The 27,827-nt window shown below is 37.1% G+C and overlaps 1 protein-coding gene across 1 annotated transcript; it reads left to right on the forward strand.

Moving 5' to 3' along the window:
• Positions 1-203: 203 nt before the first annotated feature.
• LOC139728137 (calcyphosin-like protein) lies at positions 204-26,193 on the forward strand. The gene is made up of 4 exons (XM_071639097.1): positions 204-890; positions 7,127-7,304; positions 8,456-8,665; positions 25,810-26,193. The coding sequence occupies exons 1-4, from the start codon at positions 751-753 to the stop codon at positions 25,909-25,911; spliced, it is 630 nt and encodes a 209-aa protein (XP_071495198.1). The 5' UTR covers positions 204-750; the 3' UTR covers positions 25,912-26,193.
• The last annotated feature ends 1,634 nt before the right edge of the window (positions 26,194-27,827 follow it).

A 27,827-nucleotide genomic window follows, 5' to 3' on the forward strand; every position in this document is an offset into this window, starting at 1 on the left:
TCGCTCGGCCAACCCCTCTTATGGTTTCCCATCACCAACATCCCATTTCCATAGCGAACCTAACAACAGACCCGCGACGGGCGCGCAGTTGTGTACCAATCCAACGTGCGATTTCGGTACGCGGACCCGGTGCGAAGATAGACGCTAGCGCCGCCGCCGCGCCGCCGTGCACATCACACATTCCTAACCAAGCGACAAGTACAACAAACCAGCGCATTTCACGGAGAAATACATTTTATGATTCCAGCTTGTTTGCGTACAAACTGTACTAAAGACAGACGAGCAGGTGAGCTTAGTTGCTTGAACATTCCCCGTTGACATGCAACTGTTTCTGCGGAAAACTTTGCCATCAAGGAACTGATCCCCTCGAAATTGTCTTGGTAGATCTAGTTTGATTCAACGAACGTGGACGCCGTCGCGTTGGAATTAGTAACACTACAGGCCCACGCATTCTCTTTGGTGTGTAGGACTTCGACTTCAGACTGTAGACAACACTGCACTGTCATTGAGTCGGCTATTCGTTCAGTAATTTTGCAAAGTCTGTGAACACATTTACCAGAGGAAGGAAGCTAGGCAAGAGAACTTGTACCTGAGCTTGATCTCACAGTTCGCAGGATCAGCAGAGGATAGAGCACAGTCAGAGCTGCAGAGTTGGAAAGCTGTAGTGCAGACACTGCGGTCAACCTGTTTTAGTGTTTAAACCCCGCTGGCCGCTCTGACCATTTATTGTTGACCACTCTCTCTATCAAGATGGCTGCAACGGCTAGACACGACAGGGAAATGAAACAGAAAGCTGAGAAGGCGCTTAACAACCCAAATGTGGACCCTATAGAAAAATTGCGTCTACAGTGTTTATCGAGGGGGTCTAGCGGAATACTTGGTCTAGGAAGGTTGGTATTGACTGGAGTAACGTTAGAGTATTAGACATCCAACGTCTAAGCACAACCCAGTCAAGTCACTGCACAGTGCACTGTACTCTGTAACCTGTACAAGGTAGCTAGGCTGTGTAGTGTAGATCTATAAAAACCGTTAGAACTTTCTTAACCCGGGGGGCTCCGTCCTTGTACACACTCACAGTTAGTATACTGTGGGAGCTCCTTGAGTCAAAAGAGTGCTATCTCACTATCTTCTTCCGATAAAGTGCTGCCCTCAAATGGTCGAGGATGAACGCACTATAGTTGTGTATGTTGTGAAAGAAACACAAATTTTTGCACCTCTATGTATAAGTTTCGTATTTTACCAGCAAAATGCTTACTTTATAATTGGCAATGTATACAACCACATGCGTGTGTCTTTGCCATGCAGTCGCAGGATACAGCCACACTCGTGGACGCGTGTGTACATACCACCCACACACACGGAGAAGCTCCATTGTGTAGCGGGGAACACACTGTGTGTGTCCACTTCAACACGCGATGAGCCTACCTTCTAGATTAACCTTCGTGTTCCCCGCCACGCAAAGCCCCCCGTGTGTGCAACATGTACACAAACGTCCACACGCGTGTGGTTGTATACACAGTCAGTATGTTTCTTACCTTGTAGTTGTACAATATGTTCACTTGTTAAAATTCCACATTAATCCCATAAATGTAAATTTCGTCTTGAAAAGACATTTTTTTCTATGAGTTCATATCCCTCCCTCCCGTTCATTCTTTGGCATTCGATGCAACCTTGATCCTATTGCACTTCCGGGGTCACAAATTTGTTATGCATTTGGCCCAGCTTGTGTTTACAGTGAGAAAAGACGGGAACGAGACTACAGTACCTCCAGAGGTTGACCAAATACGCATCTATTTTAAGGTCGCATTTGGCCTTTTAAGTGTTCACAGTAAAATAAAGACTGGCCTCTGCCCGGCCTCATTTTTTTTACTGTAAAGGAAATGGGGTCTTTGTAGATAAATATCAACATTGTTGTACGTGTGTACTTCTCTACATGTTTATCTTGATGTTGTCAACAACAGTATGCCTTGCAGTTTGTCCATTCAATTTTGTGTACATCTGTTAGTCTTATGTCATATTGCAAAAAAAAAAGTGAAAAATGCACCATACATTTGTAGTGAAGTAGTATTCTGATATTAGTACGGTCTGCTATGTCCAAATATTGGATCCCGTGAGATTTTCGTGCCAAAATTGCTTTTTTTAGCTAACTTGGTCAATTTGGGGGTGCTGAATCCAAAAAACTTTGGTTCCATTTTTTTCGACCATGTCTTCAGCCGCCATTTTGAATTTCAAAATGGCCGCCATAGTAAGCTGTATTTTGACCCAGTTCTCATAATGTGAGCATCATGGAAGGTTCAAATTTGATGCAAAAAGCATGTTTATGATGTCAGACATTGTGATACACCATTTCCTGATATTGTAGATTGTTTTAATACAATTTGAGGGCTGCCATCTTGAAATTCAAAATGGCCGCCATAGCTAAATGTATTTTTACCTGTATCTCAGCTTGTAAGAATTATGGAAAGTATAAATTTGGGGCAAAAAGCATGCTTACGATGTCAGATATGCTAATATATACATTTTTGTTTTAAATGATAATTTTTGTTGGCGGCCATCTTGAAATTCAAAATGGCCACCATAGCAAATGTAAATTGGCCTATATCTCATATCGTATGCATTGTGTAAGGTTTTAACTTGGGGCAAAGAGCATGCGTTTGCTATCAGACTTTCTGAAACATCTTTATCTTAAATGATGGTCCATTTTGATATTATAGGTGGCCATTTTGAAATTCAAAATGGCCGACATACCAGAATGTATATTTTGACCCATATTTCATGTTTTGAACAATACAGAAAGTTCACATTTTGGGCATAAACCGGGCTCATGATGTTGAACAGTCAGATGTACTTTGATCCCCTCCCTAAAATTGGAGATCATTTTTAGGCTGCCATTTTATCATTCAAAATGGCTACTTTTCAGCTGATATCTGTGGTTACAAGCAACTTTTAGGCATATTGTACATTCTTATACAAACACAGACACACACACATAATTGTATTCATTCTGTAATAGTGGATTATTCGCAATGGCTGCCACTCTTGAAATTCAAGATGGATTTCGACCCATATTTGGGGCTGTAAAATCTTTACCCTGCAAACTCAAGCATATGGAGCACTTTCATGTAGGAACTATGTGTAAGTCAATCACTTCAATAAATATTATTATTATTGCATAGGAGGGACTGCTTCCTGTAGGTACACTGTCACGTTGAAATGCAAAATGACTGCCATGGGAAACATTCCTTTAAGAGCATTGCATTCGGGTAAAACTTGTGTGAATGGGAAATCATGTGATTCTGGTGTCAAAGCAAATGACTTTCAAAAGTGCCTCAATAACTGTGTCTGAGTGACTATAAATGCCCCCGTTTTGACGATTTAGTTGTAGAGTTTAAATAAACAATATTAACCGTGTACTAGAAAATTTATTGGAAATTTACTTAGTTAATGTCTTCTAGGCTCATTCCTTGCATGTGTTTTTAAAGTCACAGCATTTGTATATAGGGCTGTACACAGGGGAGAATTGGTTCTAAATTCTTCCAGAAACAATGACTTTTGCATTTCTTGCCATTATTATGAACATGATAATGAATTCTGCGGCTACCGTTGGTGTAGGAAGCTCAAAACATTTAACTGCACAGTTTATGTATATCCGCTGGACATAACTACAATGTACCATATTATATATATTCCCCTGTAAGTAAAGGCACAAAATAGGTTGTGAAGGTTTACAAGTTTGTTCTCTGGATGTGTTGTATCAAGACTCTACGAGAGCAAAGCGGGAGATTGTCCAGGCTGAAGTCATCCACGCCCAACTTCTGGAAGGCATGTACTGTGTCATTGCACATTCTGCATGATTCAAGGCTTAGAGAATTCTTGATCCATCTGCTCTTTGAGACATCCTCAAATTTTCAACTTCAGCCTGTGCCATGAAAGGCATGACCAAGCAGACCTTTGTTTTTCGCAACAATTTGCAGATCTCTCAACAATGTCAATGTACTTAATCATCTCCCTTTTTCCAGTGATGAAGCAGACAACATGCGATGCAGTATTAAAAGTATAAAGCAAACATCCATTCGGAGAATGAAAATGTCAGTGTCTATAAGTAATAATCATCAATATCTCTTCTGAAATTCCCTGTTGCTCTTTAAGTAACATCTAATACATGCAATGGAATGAGAATATCTGCTTCCTCATTGTGACGGGTGACAGCCCCCATGGAATCTTTGATGAACCCTTTGTTTGTTTGTTTTCCCCGTTCTATGTCAGATGGAATTGACTGATCGGTATTTCAACTTTCAGGCTGATTATTTGGCTGTTTTGTGGGTTTCTAAGGCATGGGTATGAAATATGAACCTTTGTTAGTGAGAATGAGGAGAAGGCCATAATATTGTAAGATGAAGAGTGATTGTGGAATTATGTAATAGAACAGTAGAACTTATAACTTCCGAAAATTGTATCGTCCAGTAATGACTGGATAATGACAGGTCTATCAGACTGTTGTACCGGCAGAAGTGTTATAAGAAGGTAGTGGTCCTCTCTTAAGCTTAATGACTTTTGATCCAATCTTACATGGTGTATTTCAATTGCAAGAGCTGAATGTCTGGCCTTTCTCATATTATCCCAGACAGATTTTTTTTTTATTTTATTTTTAAATTCTTTCAGATCAATTCTTAGTACTGAATTAGCACACATAAAATCTTCCCTTTTCATCTCTTTCTAGAATATCCTCCTTGAATGTTTCCGATACCTGATTGCCAAACACCACATTCATCAGTTTCAATGCAGTGACAATTTTTGAGATTGCCACAGAACTGAGCTATTATTGCTCCTTTGTAGTTTTAGAGTCATTGGTGGTACAGCAGTAAGCATCTTGGAAGTCTTGATAATTGAGGATGACCCACCAAGGGCAATCAGGAAAAACTTACTCCTTGGCATTCCTTATTCATTCTGTGTTATTCCAGAAATACATCCAGCAATTATGAGCTCCCTGATGAGTTGTTTCATTTTGTGGTCAACAAACAAGCTTGTGAATGGGATGCCTGGTAGGGTGACCATGGCATTTCTTGCCATTGCGAGACTTTTCCTTGTTTGTCTTCATTCTCTCGAGGCAGCATCAAGTTTTTGAAGATCACCTTTAATCGTATCAATGCTTACTTTTGTACAAATATTCAATAACTGGGATTAAATATAACTATTAACGAGGTTCCACGACACCAAATAATAGGGAGCTTTAGATTTTGACGCGCGGACGTTTGAGCCGACGCTTGCGCTGGACGTTCTCCTCTCCGTGCGTCGTGTGGAAAAGTAGCTTTAGATTACGCTGGGACGCAACGTATAAAAAATAAAATCGTGCCCCCATATGATCAGTGCATGAAGAAGCTCTCTACGTCGCAAACTGTGCGGACGTGAAAATAGCCCAGTACGCGTAGTAAACAACTCAGGCGACGCAAGCTAAAAATAGATTGACTTTACGCGCGCTACTGCGCAAGCTCAGAACATGTTTTTTTCCTTTGAACGTCCGCGCGTCGAAAATCTAAAGCTCCCTAATGTCTTGCCTGAGAGGCCACAACAAATCACGTGTAAGCGAACCACATACCCGCTTGGCGCTATTATGGGACGTGGGATGTAACGCTTACACACTTGCCCACACTTATGGGAAGTGGTATGGGACCCCTCCCCCCCCCCCCCCCCCCCCACACACACACAGTTTTTGCCCCTCAGGATGGCTTGATGACGTCATTGGAACCTCGTCCTTACAGTCTGAATTTATGGCGGCAATTTTGAATTAAGAGATGGCTGTCGTTCTGCGTGACCTGAAAATGAATTCGGTCTAACTAAGACAATTTTGGCAAATTCATCTAAGGCGCTTACCACAGTATTATATGTTTTTCTATGGCCACCATCTTGAATTTCAAGATGGTGGCCTATCTAATGATCAACAATAGGAAACAGCTGTACTGGAACGTTGGACACCACAAACATGTGCATTATTGAAAATTTGATGCTCCTACAATAATTGCAACATGAGATATGGGTAAAAACGCTATGGCGGCCATTTTGAATTTCAAGATGGCACCCTATAAATTGTATCAAAACAAGCCACAATAACAGAAAATGATATATCAGAGTGTCTGACATCACAAACCATGCATTTTGCACCAAATTTGAAGCTTCTACAATGATCACTGTATGAGATATGGTTCAAAATACTGTTTGCTATGGCGGCCATTTTTAAATTCAAGATGGCAGCCTACAAATTGTATCAAAACAATCCACAATATCAGAAAAAGAAATACCAGAGTGTCTGACATCACAACCATACATTTTGCACCAAATTTGAAGCTTCTACAATGCTCACTTAATGAGATATGGATGAAAATACAGTTTGCTATGGCGGCCATTTTGAAATTCAAAATGGCGGCTAAAGACGTGATCGGAAAAAATGGAACCAAAGTTTTTTGGATTCAGCACCCCCAAATTGACAAAGTTAGCTAAAAAAATCAATTTTGGCACAAAAATCTCACGGGATTACATAGTAGCCTCTACTATATGGATCTATAACATAATCAATTTACTGTAAAAGTGGTTTCTTTCGCATACAGATACTTTCGCGGTTTCCATCGGTGCCGACTTTTTCGCGTGTGTTTAAATTCGCGGTCGGCAAAATCTGTGAATTCACAGTCAGCAAAAACTGTTTTATTTTGCACATGAAAACCCAAACTATAATCCAATTATTCTTTTATTTATTAAATAGAAATTAAAATAAGTGTAGGCTTACCTGAAATCCTGTCTCTCGAGTACTTTATAACATGCTTGCTGTGTGTGTGTTGACCATCAATACACTCAATGCACGGAATCTTTGTGTGTGCATGTGCGCAATAGCTTTATAACAAGCGGCGAGTTCAAAACATTTCGTTGCGTGGTTAATTTCGCGTGACTTCTCAAAACATTTTTGCGTGATGTTAAATTTGCAGTTCAACCTCAAAGCGAGAAAAGGGCGAAAATAAAACCACCGCGAAAGAAACCACTTTTACAGTATCAAGTTAATCAATTGATTAATTTTTTTTTTCTGCTGCAGGTGTCCAGGCTTTAATATGTTTTAACCTCTGACTTTTTTTTTTTGTAGGGTTTTCAGGATTATGGATGATGATGGCAACAGGTCACTGGACTTTGCAGAATTCTCAAAGGGCATGAGAGACTATGGAGTAAATCTTGAAAAGAAGGAAGTGAAAAAGATCTTTGAAATCTTTGATAGTGATGGGAGTGGGACCATTGACTTTGATGAATTTCTCATCAAATTACGGGTAAGTAAACCTTGAATTCAACTTGCTAGAAGTATCAACCATGCAAATAGTTCAACAAATTTGAGTTTCTAAAGGGAAATAGGTTGTAGCCGTGTATTAAGTTCGACTAAAATAGTTTTTGGACATACAAAGTAGTGTAGCTTGTCTTTGGTGCACCTAGTGACACTAAAACATTTTTCACCTTCTAAGTAATGTTAGTTTAGCCTTAAACTTACATCTTGCCTTATTCTTGTGTCTAAGGGAAACTCAACTCAATTTTCAAGTAGATGTCAACAATAGTGGAGTACAGTAGTTGAACAAATAATAAATTACTGGTTACGGTATGTAGTATTACTTTAATCCTGTAACTATGCCAGTTATAACAAATTTAATGTCGAGAGGCACTTATATTCCCATGAAGTAGATCTTTCTATGCAGTGTGTGCTATTCAAAGTACTGTATACCATAGCCCAGTACAGTCAAACCTAACCTGTCTATAGTGGCCACTCAAGGGAGACAAAAATGTAGCCATTATAGACAGGTGGCTGTCATAGACAGGTTCTTTAACATGCTTTTCCTCTCAGAGGGAATTGTTTTTAGTGGTAGTATACGACAGGTGGCTGCCATAGGCAGGTGGTTACTGTAAAAGACAGGTTTGATTGCACTTAAAAGACAGTATTTTTTTTTTTCATTTTATCTGTAGTTTCAGGTGTCTCAGTATTATTCTGTTGTGTGTGTGTGTGTGTGTGTGTGTCTGCATGTTGTTATTGTTAGGCTTGAACATGAATTCAGTAAGTGTATTAACAAAGTAAGTATTTGTAATTGTATAAGAGAGTATCATTACATGCTATGGTTATTGTTCTCATATACTCATTACTGTCATATTGTCTTGATACCCTTCAATTAATTAGCCTTCAGGATGCTTCATTGAACATGTACACCTGTAATATTTGACTGCTTGATTTCAGTATCATGCAATCATGTGGTGTGATTATTGGTAAAAAAAAAAAGCTTTCATTGATGTATATGATTAAAATGTGCACAAACATTAAAGTTGACAGTTGAAAGAAACATCATGAATATTATATTTCACTTATATTGGGGATGGAGAACCGTAATCTCTTTGATATACTGACTTTTGTTTTGTTTGTCTGTTTTTGTCCATTTTAAAGCCTCCAATGTCAAAAGCAAGGAAAGATATCATCCACAAGGCCTTTCGTAAGCTAGACAAGACGGGAGACAATGAGGTGACCGTGGATGACCTCCGCGGAGTGTACAATGTCAAAAGTCATCCAAAGTTCAAGAGTGGTGAGATGACGGAAGATCAGATCTTCAGATTATTCCTGGATACATTTGACACACCCGACGACAAAGATGGCAAGGTGGGAAGAATTGTTTGTGTGTTGTTGTATTTGCTGAAAACTTACTGGTACATGTACATCCCAAATTGCATTACCCACAGGTAGCTTTTATGTTGATTCTTATAGTTTTATGAGGACTCACATTCATACATTCTTGGAGGTAACATGGATTTCAGTGTAAAAAGTTATGAAGTATTTGTGGTAGGGTTTTAGGTACATGTACCTTTGAGCTGCTTTAAGTATGATACATAATCTTGTCAGTATGCAATGATGACAAATAAGATACTTTTTCTTTCTTATTTTGTCCCCCCCCCCAAAAAAAAAAAAAAAAAAAAAAAATAAATAAATAAAATAAAAAAAAAATCCACCACTAATCTAAATGTTTGGGACTGAGCCGTATGAATCATGTTTTGGGATGCAGGTCCTCATTAAATCTGTATGGCAGTGCATATGTGACATTTCATATTGATCCTTAGAAACAGACTTAAAGTATGTTTGATAGCTTTCAAATATTAGTAATGCCTTTTTGCAAACTCAGCGCATAATAAGTGTTTTCTTTTTAATGATAAAAATGATGCCGAATGATATCTCTCACACTATCAGAGAGAAAAATGTGAATATGATTTCATTCCAGAGACACTAATAAAGTGAATGCATAGACTGACAGTATCATGTATTCATAGTGGAGCCCTGTAGCAAACCAGTGGTTACTCTTTCAGAAACCTTGGTCTACTGCTTGCACTTGTTGGAATGGCTTCTAAGACTTCTTCTTCTTTTTTCTTTTGTTTTGTTTTGTTTTCTTGTAGCAATTGCAACTTTCATTTCCAATCTCTGCCATCCCCAGCTAATAGTCCATATTTTTTTTCTCTCCTGTTATGAAGTTTTTCTTTGCAGCCTGTCCATTCCATCTTGTATTGGTGTTGTCTAGAAGTTTGTCTGTATAGCAGACCTTTTCTCAGTTTTGGAACGATACACTATATGCCACAAAACTTCCTGGTACTGCATAAAACTTGCCTTCGTTTTCACTATATTGAATGTTAAAAGGTTGCAGTGCTCTTCCATTTGAAAGCCATGTATACATGTTACTCCTAAATGGGTAGACTGTGGAAGTTGGACTTTTAGGAGAGTAGATGGCTTCCTAAAGAATTCAGCTTGTTGTTGATGAGCTGTATATTGTGATTGAGGTGCCATTTATCTTCACTATTTGTGAAGATGTGACTCTGAGACATTAAGCTCAAGTAACCGAAATAGAATTTTGTTTTGTCTGGCTGACTCTAGTATTAGTATATATTTGTGACCTTGAGTCAGTCATAACTTCTCATACCACTTTGCTTTGAACATTATCAAAGAGTGGTTACATTCATGTTTGTTTACCTGGAAGCTACATTTGTAGTTCATGATTCCACCAGAAAGCTCAGTGTATAGATCTCTTTTGAGAATCTACCTATGGCTACATACAACCCTTTCCTGGAGTTTCATGACATAAAGCAATTCATTTGATCTGCTGTTTTTGCATTGTAATAGACTCGAGGCATGCAGCTTTGGATAGCCCTTTGCGTGGCACCAAGTTTGTTTGTTTTGTTTGATAGATACTTTATTTTCTGCAAATCAATATACATTGTACATAAACTGAATAATCGTGAACATGGGAAATATACAAAGTATATTTGAAACAGAGTCGTTTGACTTGCATAAACAATGATATAAAAGGAAATTAATGATATTACAGTATGCATGTCTATGCAGCTGGGATTACAATAACAATATTATATTTAGGAAATGATAATGCAGAGGGCCGCCATTGTAAGCATTGCTTGAAAAGATGGCCGGCCCGAGGAAAAGGTAGGTAGGTAAATTGGTAAACAATACAAATTCTGCTGCGAGGATAGCAGGGGAAAATAAACTCTGATGTGTGAAGGTGGTGAATGTGCGTGCGAGTGCTTAAGAGTGCACAGGGGCAGATTGGCTGGGATTTGGAATGATAAAATTGGTTTGCTGGAAGAGGGAATGACTTACGATGTTGCTACTATCGGGAGACCAACATAAGTCATATAAATTATTCGGGCTTAATTCGTATTTGAAGTATACTGTGATAAAATATGCTTCTTTAAGTTTGCTTTGAATGAAAACAAGGAGGCACACTGTTTCAACTCTTCAGGAAGAGTGTTCCATGTATCCGGACCGTGATATCTAATCGACTTTTGAGCAAGTAAAAGCTTTGGATTACTTAAATGAAAATCATGGGAACGACGGGTAGGGTATGAGTGAATATGATCATTAGTAACTAGGGCATTATGGAAAAATGGTAATAAATTTCGAATGTGTTTGTACATAAATATAGCAGTTAAATATGAATGTATATCATGGGCCTTTAGGGTTTTTAGGCGATAAAATATGGGATCAGTGTGAGCCAAAAAATTTGAATGTGTGCATATACGAAGAGCCTTTTTCTGAAGAAGAAAAATCGTGTTCAATTTGGTTTTGCTACAGTTGCCCCATACAATATTACAGTACATTACATATGGTAGAAATAAGGTGTTGTATAACATCATTAAAGTTTGATCATTAATTAAGTATTTTATTCTCCTTAACACACCAGTTGCCTTAGATATTGCTGTTATAATATTCTGGACATGAGTATTCCAAGTTAGATTGTTATCTAGGGTCACTCCTAGGAACTTGGTTGAATGTTTCTCAGCAATGTTTATATCATCAATAGAAATACTTTGAGGAAGGGTGGGTTGAGATTGAAGCGTATGAAAATGTATAAAACATGTTTTATCAATATTCAATGAAAGCTTATTACTTCTAAACCATTTCGAAATATTACTCAATTCCATGTTAAATGTATCCACCAATGTTACAATATCCTTGTGGGAATAAAAAACATTGGTGTCGTCTGCAAATAAAATGAAGTTTAAACGAGGAGAGGAATTAATGATATCATTAATATAAATCAAAAAAAGTAGGGGCCCGAGGATAGATCCCTGAGGGACACCACATGACACGTTCAAATGGAACGAATGACTGGATTTAAATGCAACATATTGTTTTCGATGACTTAGATAACTTCTAAACCATGACAAAGTAATCCCTCTCACGCCATAATTATGTAATTTTTCAAACAAAATGTCATGATCAATAGTGTCGAATGCTTTACTAAGATCCATAAAAACTCCAATTATGTGCTCCTTTTTAATAAGCGCATCAATAATATTATCAACAGATTTAATTATAGCATAATCGGTAGAAAATCCTTTCCTAAAGCCAAACTGATTCACATTTAATATTTCATTTTCAATCATAAACGAGGAGAGACGCTTATAAACTAATTTTTCTAAAATTTTCGATATTGCAGGTAACAATGAGATGGGTCTATAATTTTTCACCAGTGATGGATCTTCTCTTTTATAAATGGGGATAACTTTGGCGATTTTAAAAGAGTCTGGAAACTCACCGTTAAGTAAGGATAAATTAAATATATGGGTGAGAGGGGCTGCTAAGGGGTAGATTATTTTTTTCAAAAAATTCACCCTTAATTTGTCAGGCCCACAGGAATTACTACATTTCAGAGATCGAACAATATCAATAATTTCTGATTCATTTATTGGAGTAAAAAACAATGAGTTTTGATTACTTTCAGGTAAGTAATCTTTATAATTTTTGATATCATTTATGGGAATAGATGCAGCTAAAGAAGGACCAACATTAACAAAAAAATTGTTAAAAATATTTGCAATTTGATCAGAATTAGTAATAACTTTATCATTATGGGTAATGCTATCAGGACATTCCGTAGGTTTCTTTTTGAGTATTTCATTAACAATCCGCCAAAGAGCATTTTTATCATCCTTATTAGATTCGAGTTTATTTGAAATATATGATTTACGTGAAACTCGAATCAAAGAAGTTAATCTATTTCTATATGTTTTATACCTTTTCACGTTTTCAGGAGTAGGTTTCCTCAGAGATATTTTATAAAGACGGTTTCGAGTAAGAATGGAATGTATAAGACCTTGAGTAATCCACGGTTGCCGGGCTCTTTTCCTTCCATTTACTTTGGGAGTTAAAGGAATATGTTTATCATAATAATCTAATAGTTTTTGTTTAAAAAAATTCATAGGAAGAATTAACATCTTGGAGTTCAAAGACTTCATTCCATTGTTCTTCGAATAAATCTTGATTCAATGACTCAATATTTTGTGGCGTTTCATTTCGATACATTTTCAAATATTGTTTGGGTTGGCGACGTATTGGAGTTATTACAGATTTATCATTAATCATAAAAATCGGTAAATGATCAGATATATCTGAATAAAGGATACCGTTCATACAGGTTTCAGTTATAACATTAGACAGTATATTATCTATTAATGTTTTACTGTTGGTGGTGTTATTTATTCTGGTGGGTTTATTGATGTGGGGATGCAGTGAGTTGGAAAGTAATATGTCATGGAAATGGGTAGGTTGTAATAAATCTATATTGTAATCTCCCATCAAAAAAATGGATTTTCTTTCTCCAAAAATTTCGTTAGCACATTGGTCGAAGTTGTCAATAAAAGATTGAACGTCATTTTGTGGAGGACGGTAAATAGTACCAACTATAATATTTTTCTCATTATCATTTAAGATTTCAATAAATAAACTTTCTGCTCCCTGAATACCCAAATCAGTTCAAATTTTAAATCTAATATGATTATTAACGTACATGGCAACCCCACCTCCTATGCCATGTTTTCTGTCATTACGAATAAAATTATAATTTTCAATGCCAAATAGGTCCGGGGAATTGGTGTGCAACCATGTTTCGGTGACTCCTATAACGGAGAATGGAAAATCATTGAGGGAACTTAAAAATAATTCAAACGTATCGAAATTTTTAGTTAAGCTTCTTGAATTAAGGTGAATTAAACTGAAATTAGCACAAATCTGATTTGCCTTATTGAAAAAAAACTGACTGTTGAATTCATTGATAGTGAAATACTGGCTTGTGTGGTTGACTAGCTGTTGGTCATCTATTCCAAAATCAAAATCCATTTACAATGAGTGACATTACGCAGTAATGGCCTATCATGAAGTATGGTGCAACGGGAAGTGCAGTGCACACCGTATACACGGGATGTATACGATGAGGTGCATCGGTGCGTGAAGTGCTGTAACTGACCATTAGGAGGAGTGACTGAAACAAAATTACTGACATGATCTGCAGGACTGCAGAGCATAGACACACAAAAACACAAGAAAGAAAAAAAAAGTATTGAAGAGTAATAATCGACCGTAACTATCTGCCTTACGCAAAGCAACATAGAATCAAAACGGCAATAAACCAGCTCTGAATTTATCGGTTCTAACATTAACTTTAGAAAATAAACGTAAACTTTATAACTGAACTGAGAACAATATCACGATTTCGGTAATGAGAGTGACATGAACAGCAAAGTTTCTCGTAAATTTTACCACTGAATACCGGCAAAACCCGCGGTTGGTAAAGAGAGAGGGAGAGAGAGAGAGAGAGAGAGAGAGAGGAAGAGAGAGAATCTTTAGAGATTTTAAGAATAAAGTTTGAAACTTAAATCAAAATTGCAATGAGAAATCAATGTAAGTACACTATGGTCTAGCATCGACGTCAAGTCAATGAACCCATGGATCACCCCCCCCCTCCACCCTCCGCAACAAGTCACCCAGTCAACCCGACGTACAACAACACATTATAACAATAAACAGAATTCTGCATTCGGGGCAACCTCATGCAGGCCACCGGTAATCATGGAAACCTCGGTGAGGCATGACAGAGGCATGCATAGAATACTTTGATCTAGTTTCAATAGTTAAAAAAAAAAAAACAAGAACAACAACAACAAAACTTGATATTTTTGGTCATAAATGAAAACGTACATGTATATGTTATGGGCTGAATGGGGACCCTGTTTGTGAGGCATGTGGTGGGTCGGAGAACGTCCCTTCGGCTGGAACAATTACAAACATACATAACTTATGTTTATAAAAGTGAATATGCCATTACCGACTCAATAATATACATGTAGGAGACGTTGGTACAGGATGATTCCCATTGTACCCTATAGGGTCGCCTCCAATTATCATACGGTTACAAAGTCTTCTGATAGCTCTGTAGTCATTATGCAAATTAATTGATGTATATAGGGAAAGCTGCTCATGGAGTCCACAAAATTAAAGGACAAGTTCACCTTCATAAACATAAGGATTGAGAAAATGCAACAATATTAGTAGAACACATCAGCGAAAGTTTGAGGAAAATTGGACAATCGATGCAAAAGTTATGAATTTTTAAAATTTTTGTGTTGGAAGCGCCGGAAGAGGAGACTACTACAGCTTGTGAGTCATATGCGTACAACAGTATAAAGAAAATGTAAAAGAAAATTCAACATATTTTCACTTTTTTCGCATAATAAAAGAGCACTTGACTTACCTCTTTCTAAAGGCAGGGGGAATAATATTACCCATAACATTTGTCGGTAACGAGTCAGGGGAATGTGTACTTTTTTCAAAAGATGGAATATTGTGAAATTCTCTTTATATTTTCCTTATATTGTTGTACGCATGTGACATCTAAGTTATTCATACACTGCAGTAGTCTTCTCATCCAGCGGGTACTGCACAAAAACTTCAAAAATTCATAACTTTTGAACGGATTGTCTGATTCTCCTCAAACTTTCAATGATGTGTTCTACTAATATTGCTACATTCTCTCAATCCTTATGTTTATGAAGGTGAACTTGTCCTTTAAGTACTATGAATACACACATGATGTTTCAGGTGACAATGTGCCACATCTCAATAGAATAAAGATTATACTGCCATTATTAAAAGTGATTCATAAGCAAAGAATGGAGTTGGAGACATTGCAGCTGTACAATTGTATGTTTCCTGAATCCCTGTTGGTTTGTCCCACTATCAAATACCATGTTTATTGCAATATACCTGAAATACAATGTAACAGTGAAGGAATTTCTTGGTACATCGCTCAGTATGGTATGGCACAGTGTATTCTAAAGTGAGGTACCAGTATACTGTATAATAGAGGTACAGGTACTGGGAAGATATTTCAGTGAAATTTCCAAAGACCATATAGGTCAGAGGTCACTGAACTCTGAATAGAAATTAAGAATTTTCAGCTAGAAGCTTCATTTTTTAATTAGGGAATGTACAGTGGTAATAAGTCAGCAGAATTGGTAGAAATAAACAGGGAAGCTACATGAAATGGTAGTGGTGAATGGACAAACGTCCAAAGTCGCTGCATTTTTGCAAAAGAAGTGAAAAAAAAGGTTGATATTCCAGCGATTACTCAAGCTAGGAATGTCCAGTGGTGATGAAGATGGGATAGGGATACATGTACAATCTACATGTATGGATATCCACAATTATTTGCCTTCACTGAACTTGTAAGTGGTCATTTAAGTCAAAAGTCAGAGATCAAAGTTCATTGTACTTTGATGAAAGCTGTTGTTTCTCAGCTGTTGTACATGCAACTTCAGCTTGTCATGTGCAGTGGTGATATTAGGTATAAGAAAAATAGAAATGAAAGAGCAGTTAGTGGCCTGAAATGACAGGGGTGACAGTTCAATGTCAAATATCATTTTCTGGGCATTGGTTAGACTATTAATCCTAGTGATCTATTGTTATTAAGTGTAATGTAAGGAAAAGATATAATGCTCTTTGTTTTGAAAGGATTAAAGATCAGGCCTTCATTAGAGGTCAAGATCATTTAACTTTGAACATCGTTATGCTTATTATAATGGCCTTAATATACTGTACATGTAATGTACATTGTCGATGCAAATTCATGTTATCAGTAGCACTTTTGAAAGGTAGTCTGAATAGTAGCTGTATCCTCAAAGAATCAGTAAAAAGTACTGTAGTTAAGTCAAATTTGAGAAAACATTGCATTGAATGTGAATTAGAAGTGTGAATGGTTGGTAGTAAATGAATCATGTAATCCTGAGAGATGTGTCAGTACATTTGTGCCACAAGAGTGCTACAACTTTTCATTTCCATTCTCTCCCACAACATTCCATCCATCGGCATATGTTCCAAGAAACAATATGAACAGTCTTAAAATGAAACTTTGTAATGTTCACAAGCAGCTAGCTTATAAATGCACTCGACATTGAGCATTCACTGGGGAAAAAATAAATCAATGATAACTGTAGTCTGTTGTTCATCACCCCTTATAGAAATATCAAATATCTATAGGTCTGTGAAATGAAATAATAATAATGATAATTAGTCAGTTCTTAGAACGCATAATACCATCGAAGATAGTCTCTATGCGTGTGCAAATGGAAACAAAATCTGTCAAATATTTCTCTAGTCACATGTAATTAGCAATTATAAAGGTGAGTATTTAGCACAGATTTGAATAAAGAGAAATCAAAGCTAAATTTGTAGGTTGATCAAAAAAAAAATCCAGTAAAATCGGACATTTGTGACCCGCTACAACAAAATGATCCTAAAGTCGTGCGAGGTCGATTATTTGAAAATTGCATGACGCAATTTCCAAATCTTTCTGCTTTAAATTGATATATAACACATCTTATAAAAATAATCGGCTGCGGAGATATCGATGTTTAAAAGAGAGCATGTCGAGACTTCTGGGAAATCACTGTTTCGAGAAAAGCGCCCTAAAAGTTCTCCTTGCGATGCAATCACGATCAAGGGACACGCAAGTCAGTATTCACCTCTGGACAATAGAAGGTAAGCCCTAGCAACCCCCGAAATGCTCATTCAAACACAGCGTCGGCGGTATCCTCACCGACCAATCAGCGACCAGGATGGCAGGAGAAGCGGCTGGGCATAGCGTACCCCGCCACCACGTACCAGTCGACTGGGGAGTGTGCGAGCTTCACGCTTCGGTTAGCGGCAAGCAGCAAACTGACCAATGAGATCGCTCTGGTCGTTGTTAGGGGCGGAGCCTATCTGTGGCGCTCAATCCAAATGTTCGAACCAGTTTCTGCTTCGTTGAAACGCCAAAAAACATGGCCCAGAAAAACGCTATTTTTTGGTCTTTCCTTTGATCATTTTGCTTCAAAATTTCGACAGATGATAGAAGACATGTCAGACTCCAATAATATGTCAAATTCAGAAAATCGTAAGTTTAGACGAATTTTGATGCTTTGACTTCAAACTCGATTTTTACGGCTTCGACCGTGCGCGACTTTAGGACCATTTTGTTGTAGCGGGTCACATTTATCAAAGTTATGACAATAAAAGTCTTTTTTTTCGTGTTTTTTTTTTTTTTTTTGGCCAGACACATGTATACAACATGTGATACATGAGTGTATAGGGACATCACTATCATATTACTGTATGTCTTTGTTGACACATGTCCATTGTTTGCATGAGGAGGCATGTGACATAAGTTGTACTGTAACATTTGAAAAATATTGAATGCAAAATATCACACCTTTCTTGACAATCAATTTCACTCTTGAGGCACTTTTTCTTTTTAACTTTTGCTGCCCCTGAAGAAGTGAAAATGGAGTGCGTTAGAAACTGGAAAAAAATTAAGGGAGAATTTTGGGAGGACATGAGAGTGATATGGTACCACTGTTTTGTCAAAATTGCAATAATTGTTACACAGGGGCAGATCTAGGAACTCTGTAAAGAGGGGGCACCTGTACAAAAATAAAGGAGGGCGCATGCACCCCCCATTTTTTCTTTTTATTTATTTTGTTTTAACAAAAAAATAAAGGGGGGGGGGCATGCCAATGTGCTCCCCCTGGACCTGCCACTGTTACATGCGATTGTAACATGTGCTGCTAAGATTAAAATCCTTCATTAAATCCAGGGGGTAGAAGGGGTGTGGAATTGTGAAGCATACTGTCCAATCAGTGTCCATTTCATCTCCATTACGTAAAACAATGTTAACCTTTTCCTCAATTTGCCGTGCCCTTTTGTTGTCCTCCTCAACCATCGTCAGGTGACCTTGGATGAATTCATGAACTACTATTCTAGTGTCAGTGCCTCTTTCGACTCTGACAGCTACTTTATCCTCATGATGAAAAATGCATGGAAGATCTAGGGCATGGATACCACCGCTGCCACGCCCTGCCTCCTCTTCTTGCTTTTCCACCGTCATCTTGGCCCCGTGAGATTTTATCTTTGACGAGCACCTCTGTCCACGCATGTGCTGCAAAATCATCCTCATACAACAGACACTTATTACTTCACAGCAATGTTTTCACTCATTTAGCTCTCACTGGGACCAATGCAATTGACACAAACGCCTTGGATCACAACGCCTCAACAGACACACATTGCATGCCCACCGTATTGTATGTGTGCACACCTGATCCAGTGATGATGCACTCTTTTCAGTAGCATGAAAATCTTTATGAAAGAATTACAAATGTACCTATAAGTTTATAAAGGTATCAGAAATGAGCTATCATCTCAATTATATTGTTAGATTGATCCTACGACCCTCTCTCTTTTATGTTCGAAAGTTCAAGATTATATGCTACCAAAAATGCCTACCCACCAGTAACTTCAAGCAATTGACAGTGGCTATATTCCATTCAAAACTGATACCTGTATTTGTTTTGTCGCGATGTGCATGGTTTGTCATTGCTTCAGTGCCTTGCATGAAAAAGTCTTTTTTTTTCTGCACATATCTATTCCTTTGTGACTGTGATGATGGCTACAATTTACAAAATCATTATCGGGAACATTATTCGTCAAGTCAGTCCGTTGAATATGTTGATGTGATAATGGTTGCTGTCGGGCATCAAGCATTCATAAGAAATGCTGTCAATGTACAGGTGTACCAGTATTTCACTAATTTACAGACACTTGTCAAAACATTATGCTTTAACTCCAGGTGTACAACTGATAGACTAGTACCCTGTTCATACTGCAGGCAGGTTTCAGAGCCTCTTTGATGAGGTTCTACAATGTAAATCCTACTTAACAGTAAAAGCGGTCTCTTGTCTGTATACTGCTCGGGCTGGTTTGCCCAAGCAGACCCAAGTAGCTCTCGGTCCCCATGGTAAATGAATTCCTCTCTGATACACGGCACAGGCTTATTATGAATTTCTGACTTACAATGTACATTGTACTGTAACTGCCAACATTTCCATGGTTTATCTTGTTTAGAGTCCAAGCTGAAGCATAAGATGTATCACTCAGTCCCACACATTCAAAATGATGCATGTCTTATGTCAGGTTTTAAATAACAACTATGTTCACAAACATTGGCTTACAGTACTTGTACACAATTCTTTTTGTAAATGGACTGCACACATCAAGGCAGTTTTTATGCCTCCACCACAAAGTGTTACCAGAGGCATTTTTCAGTCGTACAATAATATGATTAAAAGTCACAGCTTTCCTTTCAAAACAGGGATCTGGAACTAGTTAGACAATTTCCTCTCGGCTTTGTAATAGCCAACATTCTGTTTGTACAATGTAGATAAAGAGTGTGACACTTTACACAACATGAAGATATACAAGAGCATTGTTAATAATGTGTCATGAACCTTACACGTGTGTGAACTGCATACCATCCACTTTGAAGTGGTACAAGTAGATATCATGAAGCAACTAGGAAATGCCATGACCATTAAAAAATGAGCATTTAGAAAAGTAAAATAAGGAAATAGGTTTTTCTATTCCTCACTTCTAATTTTGTAAATGGCAATGGCAAATTTATATCTTCATGGAATGTGGTGATTATTGACACTTATTATTTGACGAGTAGTTACATGTATGTTTTCCGAGCGGCTTAAAACTGGTGTTATTGTTTCATTTCATGTTATGTACACATGTATTGTGTAGACTTTATTAAGCTGCAATACACACTATGTTAGAATAACATTTGAATAACTGTATTAACTAAAGAGTGCAATTATACGATAAACTTGTAAACTCAGAATGCAAGAGATTTTATTTTAGATTTGACCTGAAATAAGAAAGTTGTAAAGCTGAGTGTGGTATGTGTTCTCCCATAACAGTGAGATGTAAGTTCTCAGGTTTACACGCAGACTGGCGATGATGACCTCATATTCTAAATTGCAATTAACCTACATGTATACATCAAAAAAATCCTCTGAAAAAACAAGTTATATCCATTGATACAAAATTTGACATAAATTATTGGACTTCCAGTTCACAGGTCAAAAGAGATCTATTTTGTGCAGTTTAAATCAGGGAGTACCATCAAGTATAGGACACTCTCTTTAAGAAAGTGGTTTGTGGTGTCTACACAAACATGAACATACAATTGTTCCGTAACCCCATTGAAACATGGCAATAAGACAAGGACATTATAAAATTCCTTTTTCTTTTTGTTTTGTTTTTGTTTTTTGGTTGTATTGCAGCGTATAGCCATCTGGTGTACCACAGGGCATTTTAACATTTCTACAATATAGCGATACTGTGGATGCATTTGAATTGATGTAATGCATTGCATGGGATTTTTGCATTTAACTACAGTAATATTCGTTCAAATTTCATTATTATGTACAACGTATGGACATTCAAGTTTCCTTTAAAGCTGAGCCATCATTTCCTGTCTGATGACGGCACTCATTCAGAGTCACAGACATTGTGAATATGAGGCCTAATCTTCATCACCATGGCAACCACTCATTATGCGTAAATTTCTGTGTGAGCATTGCAGTGACCTCATGAATGTGATTGTATCAATTCCATGAGGTTAGAACTATAGATAGTAAAGCAGTTATACACAGCACAGGATGTTATAGTGAGGAAATACAACCCACGTATTGATTTATGAATCCGAACTTTTATGATGTCAAAAGACTGTATTTGTTGCTAATCTCACAATTCTTTCTTCCCCATGTTTTTTAATGTAATACATACTGTAATGTCAATCATTATATTTTTTTGAAAGTAGATGAGACTTACAAAGTTTTATTTTCTGTTGGATATCATTCTCCCTGCCACACTACATTCCACTATCTTTTTGATCTTTTTTTTTTTTGGTGTTTTTGGACACTTTAAAGGCATTATTTACCATGTGCAGATGAAATAAAAACCCAGCTCTAGTGCTTCAAAATAGTTCTAAAATGTAAGTTAGGGATAGAAACAACCAGTGTAAAATTTTTTATCATTTTAATTGATGTTAAGCATTGTTTAATACAATATCTACGTAAATGTGAGCAATAGCTAAAATGAAATTGTTTCTAGACTTAGCCAATTGCAGTTATGATTTAGTAAGAAAACAGTGATATCCCCTTAAATATTTTATCATTTTCTATTGCAAAATTCTTATATCGTAGGATGATTTGTGATACTACTGACCTAAACATGATGCATCAAATGTGATAGCTCGAACATTTTTCTTTTTTAAAATCATGCTCCCATTGGTAAACAATACCTTTAAGAATATTACAGTTTGTATCATACAGCAATGTAAGGCATTGCATCAAAATTATACCTTGCAGGATATTGCAGGATCCTGCAAGGTATAATTTTGATGCAATGCCTAAGTTACTTACTTGATCAGTTAGCTTAAGTTATTAACTGAATTTCCTCTTAAATGTCACTCCTTTTTTCCTGACTGGGTCAGTTTAGGTAATACTCTACAATGTATATTTTACTTTTTAACATTGAACTTTGGTTGCCCTTGGTAGTGTACCATAAGACTGTGTCAGGTTATCATTCTACATAAGTTTGTGAACTGAACTGAGCACACACAAATCACATACAGACAAGATTGCAGAAAATCTAAACAGAAAGTCACACACTACAGTTGTATATCCCCCCCCCAAAAAAAAAAATGGGGGGAGGGTGGAGGTAATACCCCCCCCCCCCCCCCCCCTCCCCCTTGCACTGGCCATGAATACAACCACATACAGTGTTGGAAACATATTTATGTGTCATCATTTATGCAGGTTAGTTGTAAAATGTCATGCACAGTATAAATTCAAATGAAGTCTGTATCATTTCAGGGCTGTATAATGTTTGCCTATAGAACCAAAGAGCTACTGATCTAACTCTCAACAACCAAAGGGGGGAATTTTTTTAATATTTTTGAATAGAAACAAAATATAATTGTTGAACAATATGGTTTGGATAAATACATTGTTTAACATAAATTGTAATTCGATTCAATACCTTGTAGTGTTTACACAAGTTGCTATTGATTTTCTAAATTCATGTGATCATTACATACAGACTGATGATTATTTTTATGTTGAAAAGTTTAGTAACAGGAAGTTCTTGGGGTTTTCTTCAAGATTGTGAACCAGTAAAACATACAGATCCTTTTGTAAGTCTATCAGTACTTTAAAATTTTGCATGATACAGAATGTTAAAGCAGCAAAGTGAGTCATTAAAATAGATTTTGCCTGTGGCAGAGAATTTGCCTTCAAGGGATGATGGAAATACATTGAAATGATTAAATTTTTTTTTTCCACAGAATACCTCAGAGATTGAGAAAAAAAATGTTCATGAAATTGATTATTGCTTTCAACAACATGCTTGGTCTGAAGTAATGGCAGCATGCTAACTCTGTTCCATGGAATGGTTCATTTCCCGTTGCCATCACTACTGCGATATTAACATGAGTGCTTTTCATCACGATTTTCAGTCGCCTAGCCAAGAGCCGCCTGAACTGCCCAGGTGCAAATGAATAGCTTGGATGCACAGTGGAGGGGGTGGGTAGGAAAACATTGGAATGTGTATTGTGAGCTCATCTCTTTAACTCTGCTGGACTCAGATACATTTATAAATGCGTCATCAGGCATAAAATATACCTGTATAAAAATCTGTTTTGTCTTTCCTTTTGTTATGTCCATTATTATTCAGTGATGAAAATTGGCCATGCTTGGCTGAGCTACAATAGCCCAATGGATATTGGCTGATCATTTTGTAAGAACATATCTTTTCTCAGGGCACATTTATATGCATTGAGACTGAGAATGAGAAGGCTCAATTGATGTAGTCTTCATGACAGCAAAATGTCAGACAAGAAATGGATGGACTCTCTCAAGATGAATGCAAATGTAAAATATGCCTAGCATGTGGTTACCAGGTCTCAACATCTTTCCTACTCATCATAGAAAGCTTCCCAGAGTACAGGGAAATGTTTTTTTTTTCTTTGTTTCCATGGCAACAGAACTATTGTCCGGGAAATTCTTCCCTTGGTGATTAATTATAGAAGTTCGCTGTGTGTGCATTGATGCTTAAGTATCTATTGTTCAGATTGCAAAGAAATACATACTATTCAAGATACACTGCTAACATACTTCTGTACACTGCAATGTACATTGCACATCTTCAAAGGGTTGTGTGTTGCAGTGGTTTTAATAGAAAGCTTCTTCTTGTTCTTATACACTGAGTGTATACTGTAAAACCACGAATATTTGCCGCATGAATTTTTTTTGCCGATTGGAGCTGATGAAATCTCTGTGAATTGCCACTGGCACTCAATGCATACCACATGTAGTGTAGACAAGTTTTGCACACATTTCAATTTTGCGAATCCTGGCTCCTCACAAAATTTGAAAAAATATTCTTGCAGGCAAAATTTGTTGGTTTTACAGTATACAGAGTGAACCAGAATATGATTCAATCTGTGTTCTGGGGATGTGTATTAGGTCCATATAATGTACGTGCATGCATGGGATTTTCAGTTTAAGTCATTACACTGTATTCTCTGTCCAGAAGTGTCATTTTACTCTTCTTCTGTCATTTCAAAGGAGACATGCTCTGCTACTGTCAGTGTATGTTTATTTGATGTGTGCCACAAGTTGCACGTGTATCATGCATTTTGATTGATAGCTTTTTCATTGCCCTTTGTGTTATGTTCATTTTATTTCTTTTGCCATACAGCCATTCATCACACTGTTATCATCCTTCCTTGAAGAAAATTTCATTGTCAACAGGATTTGTGATAGTTTGCTTTTAGCTGTCTGTTTTGTGTTATATTCTGTTTTTTTGTTTGTTTGTTTGTCTGTTAAATTACCTCTGCCAAGGAGGTTATGTTTTTATCAGTGATTGTTTGTTTGCTCGTTTGTCTGTTTGCCAAATAAGTCAAAAAGTTGAGAACAGATTTGGATGAAACTTACAGGAAAAGTTGATAGTGGCACAAGGAACAGATCATGATTAAATTTTGGTAGTGATCCAGGAAATTTTATGCATTTATGATTTTTAGAGGATTTTTTTTTTTTTTTTGGGGGGGGGTCTTTTGGCAAATAGGGTCAATGAACTTGGGACACATTGAGGTTTGCACATAAACACTGAAGCATGTGTTCTGCTCAAGGCACAGCGCAGCATGCTGTGCGATGTAAAGGTTTCTGTATTGCGAAATTGGGCAATTTGCAGTGCAGTGTGTGTATGATTTGGTGGAAATGAGTTGAAGCATTCAAAAGGCTTGGCTGAGGTCTGCACTCTCCAAGTGGTTTTCTAGTTTATATTTTGTTTTCAGATTTCATAGCAGATAAACCCACTGTTTTTTTAACATATATTCCCTTTTCCCCCACCATAAAAAAACCCCCAAAACAAAGAACACCACCACCAACAGACATTAAAACTTTTGAAACAGTTTGGGGCAGAAAAAGACTTAGAATGCCCTTTCTTCAAAACCATTGGCCTTTAATTTTTGTGGATTTTCATCTTGAATTAAAACTACAAATTTGTATGATTTAAATAGGTAAATGGAATACAAAATAATTTTCTGGCCTGGACGTTAGACTATGATTGAAAGTTTGTGTCAAGACCATTACCTCACATGTCAAAGGTACAGACCATGTTTTGTGTTCATACATGTTTAACAAGCAATACATCATGGGTCATTGCTCGTAAGCACTACTCTTATGTTCAAATTGAAGGTGATCTTTGGAAAGTTTAGGTTTTAAATGTTGTAAAGCAGATACAGAATGCCTCCTCGCAGAGAATGGGCATTGGTGTCATGTCTCTTCTCCGATGGCAACAAATTACAGTACATGTACAATATGTGCTAGATATATTTTGTGAGCACCTGCTGCTGCGCAAGTCTGTATGATGTTGTCTCACCTCTGTTGTGCTAAAGTTCAACATTTGCAAATGATTTTTTTTTTGTATCTAGATACATGTGTATAATACCACTGGGAGAACCCTTGTTGATTTTCATATATATATTTTTTTTTCTCTCTCTCTGTGTCATTCCTTCCAACCTCCAGATTACAAGTGAAGAGTTTCAGAACTACTACGCCGGAGTGAGTGCCTCAATTGACAAGGATTCCTACTTCATTTTGATGATGACAAATGCCTGGAAGTTATAATTCAACTCCCCAATCCCCTTCTCTCCCTGGGACTTGCATCTGCTACAATAAGATTCTTCTGCTTCGTGCTTATACTTGTAGGAGAGAGGAGTTTCATCAAGTGGTGATTTTTGTAACTTTTTTAAAGATTTTTTTTTTCCTACTGTACAATATCAGGGAGTGTCTTGAAATTAAAGAGGTTGCAGTGGAGAAAAAAAAAATGGACTACTGACTTCAATATGAAGAAAACAAAATGTGCTGTGTGACCTGTGCTTGCAAAGGGAATCAAGCTCGCTACTAATATTTGAGATCATGCAAAATTACCCAATAGATTTGTTGGTACATGTATATATATATGAATATATATATGATAGTATTAGGATTGTTTTCTTCAAAAATCTTGTTTTGATTTTTAGGCATTTAAAGACATTCTAAAAGTAGACACAGATCTTGTCCTTTTAATATTGTCGTGGCACATGTGTTTCAGAATTGTGTGTACAAGTAGTGATTCTGTCACAGCATGTATGATATATTTGTAAATATTAATGAGTGACTGAGTACACTGAGTACAGTAATAGAACTGACGAAGAACAAGCTACTGAAGTAAAATTGCTTTAATATAACTAAAGAAAAAACATGTATGATAGATGTACTACAAGAGTGATTTACCCATGTCAAAGATTTACAGTTGTATTTTTATATTAAAGCAGTGAATACAGCTGATACCAGCTTACCCTTTCAATTTACATTATACATTTTTAGTAGTTGCTGTTTTCAAGAAATCAATTTTCTTTGTGCCAAATCCAGAATTCCCAAATCCCAATAGTGATAACCTCCCTCAAGGTTGGTCTTCTCCCTGTGTGGCAGAGGAATCATGCTTTTAGCTGATCTTGGAAGATATTCAGGATTGTTTCTTTTTCTTTTTTTTTTTTTGATAAACAAGGTTGGAAAACACACAGATTAGATATAATCATCATGGGCTGTGCAACTACAATGTATGTATTCTGTGTACCACTTATTTACTGATCATTCATTAGGAGTGAGATACATTGTACGATGCATGCACATGATATATAAAGCTGTATGGTGTGGAGTAGATGAGGTGTCAAAGTAATGAATAGCTCAATCTCATTAAGGGGAGGGGGGCTGGAGGCAGACATAGTATTATAAAAATAGTTATCTTTCTGTAGCTATGAATAGTGTTCATATTCTGCTCAGACTCATGTTAATCCATATTATATCCCTCACAAAATGCATCTCGTCCTCTGATTGGTCGAGAGCACTGTAAACAACAAAACATAATTCTACCATACAAGTGCGCGAAAAAGACTGTACTCCCTAGGGAAATGGTAAAAACTATACCACGCTGGTGATTTTCACGCCTTTTTTGCTTCGCGTCGTGACGCGAAATATTTCACGTGTAAATGAATGGGTATCGCAGCACCTTCGCTTCGCGAGAGATTTCATGTACAAATGAATGGGTATCGCGGCGCCTTAGATCACTGCACTTCGCGAGAACCACAACTAATTCCAAGGCACGCATACACTCAATGCGACACGGGTTACGTTGGAGAGACTCAGACTCAGACTCTTATAAAGCCCTCATTCTACGTTACAACAGAGTAGGCGATATCGTAGATCTATAATTAGACAACAATAAGCAAGCTAGGGTTCTTCGATGTACCGTAGGCCTTTGGGGAGTTCATGCTTCGCCGTTTGAAAGTTGGTCTCGCAGTTCACTATTAGTATTAAACTCGAGCGACCCACCCAAAAGATGTTGACAAACGAAACTGCAGTAGATACTAGTAGTAGGCCTGCTCTAAACGTTAGCGCTAGTTAAGCCTATACGTTAGTTCTACCTGTCTAACAGTAGGCCCTATTTCCCGTAATCTCATTCCTAGTAATTATTTTCTAGAGTGTCTAACGAGTAAGTTAGA

This window comes from Diadema antillarum, unplaced genomic scaffold, assembly GCF_040938485.1.
Source record: "Diadema antillarum isolate AM-2024a unplaced genomic scaffold, OU_Dant_1.0 seq00000166_RagTag, whole genome shotgun sequence".
Lineage (NCBI taxonomy): Eukaryota > Metazoa > Echinodermata > Echinoidea > Diadematoida > Diadematidae > Diadema > Diadema antillarum.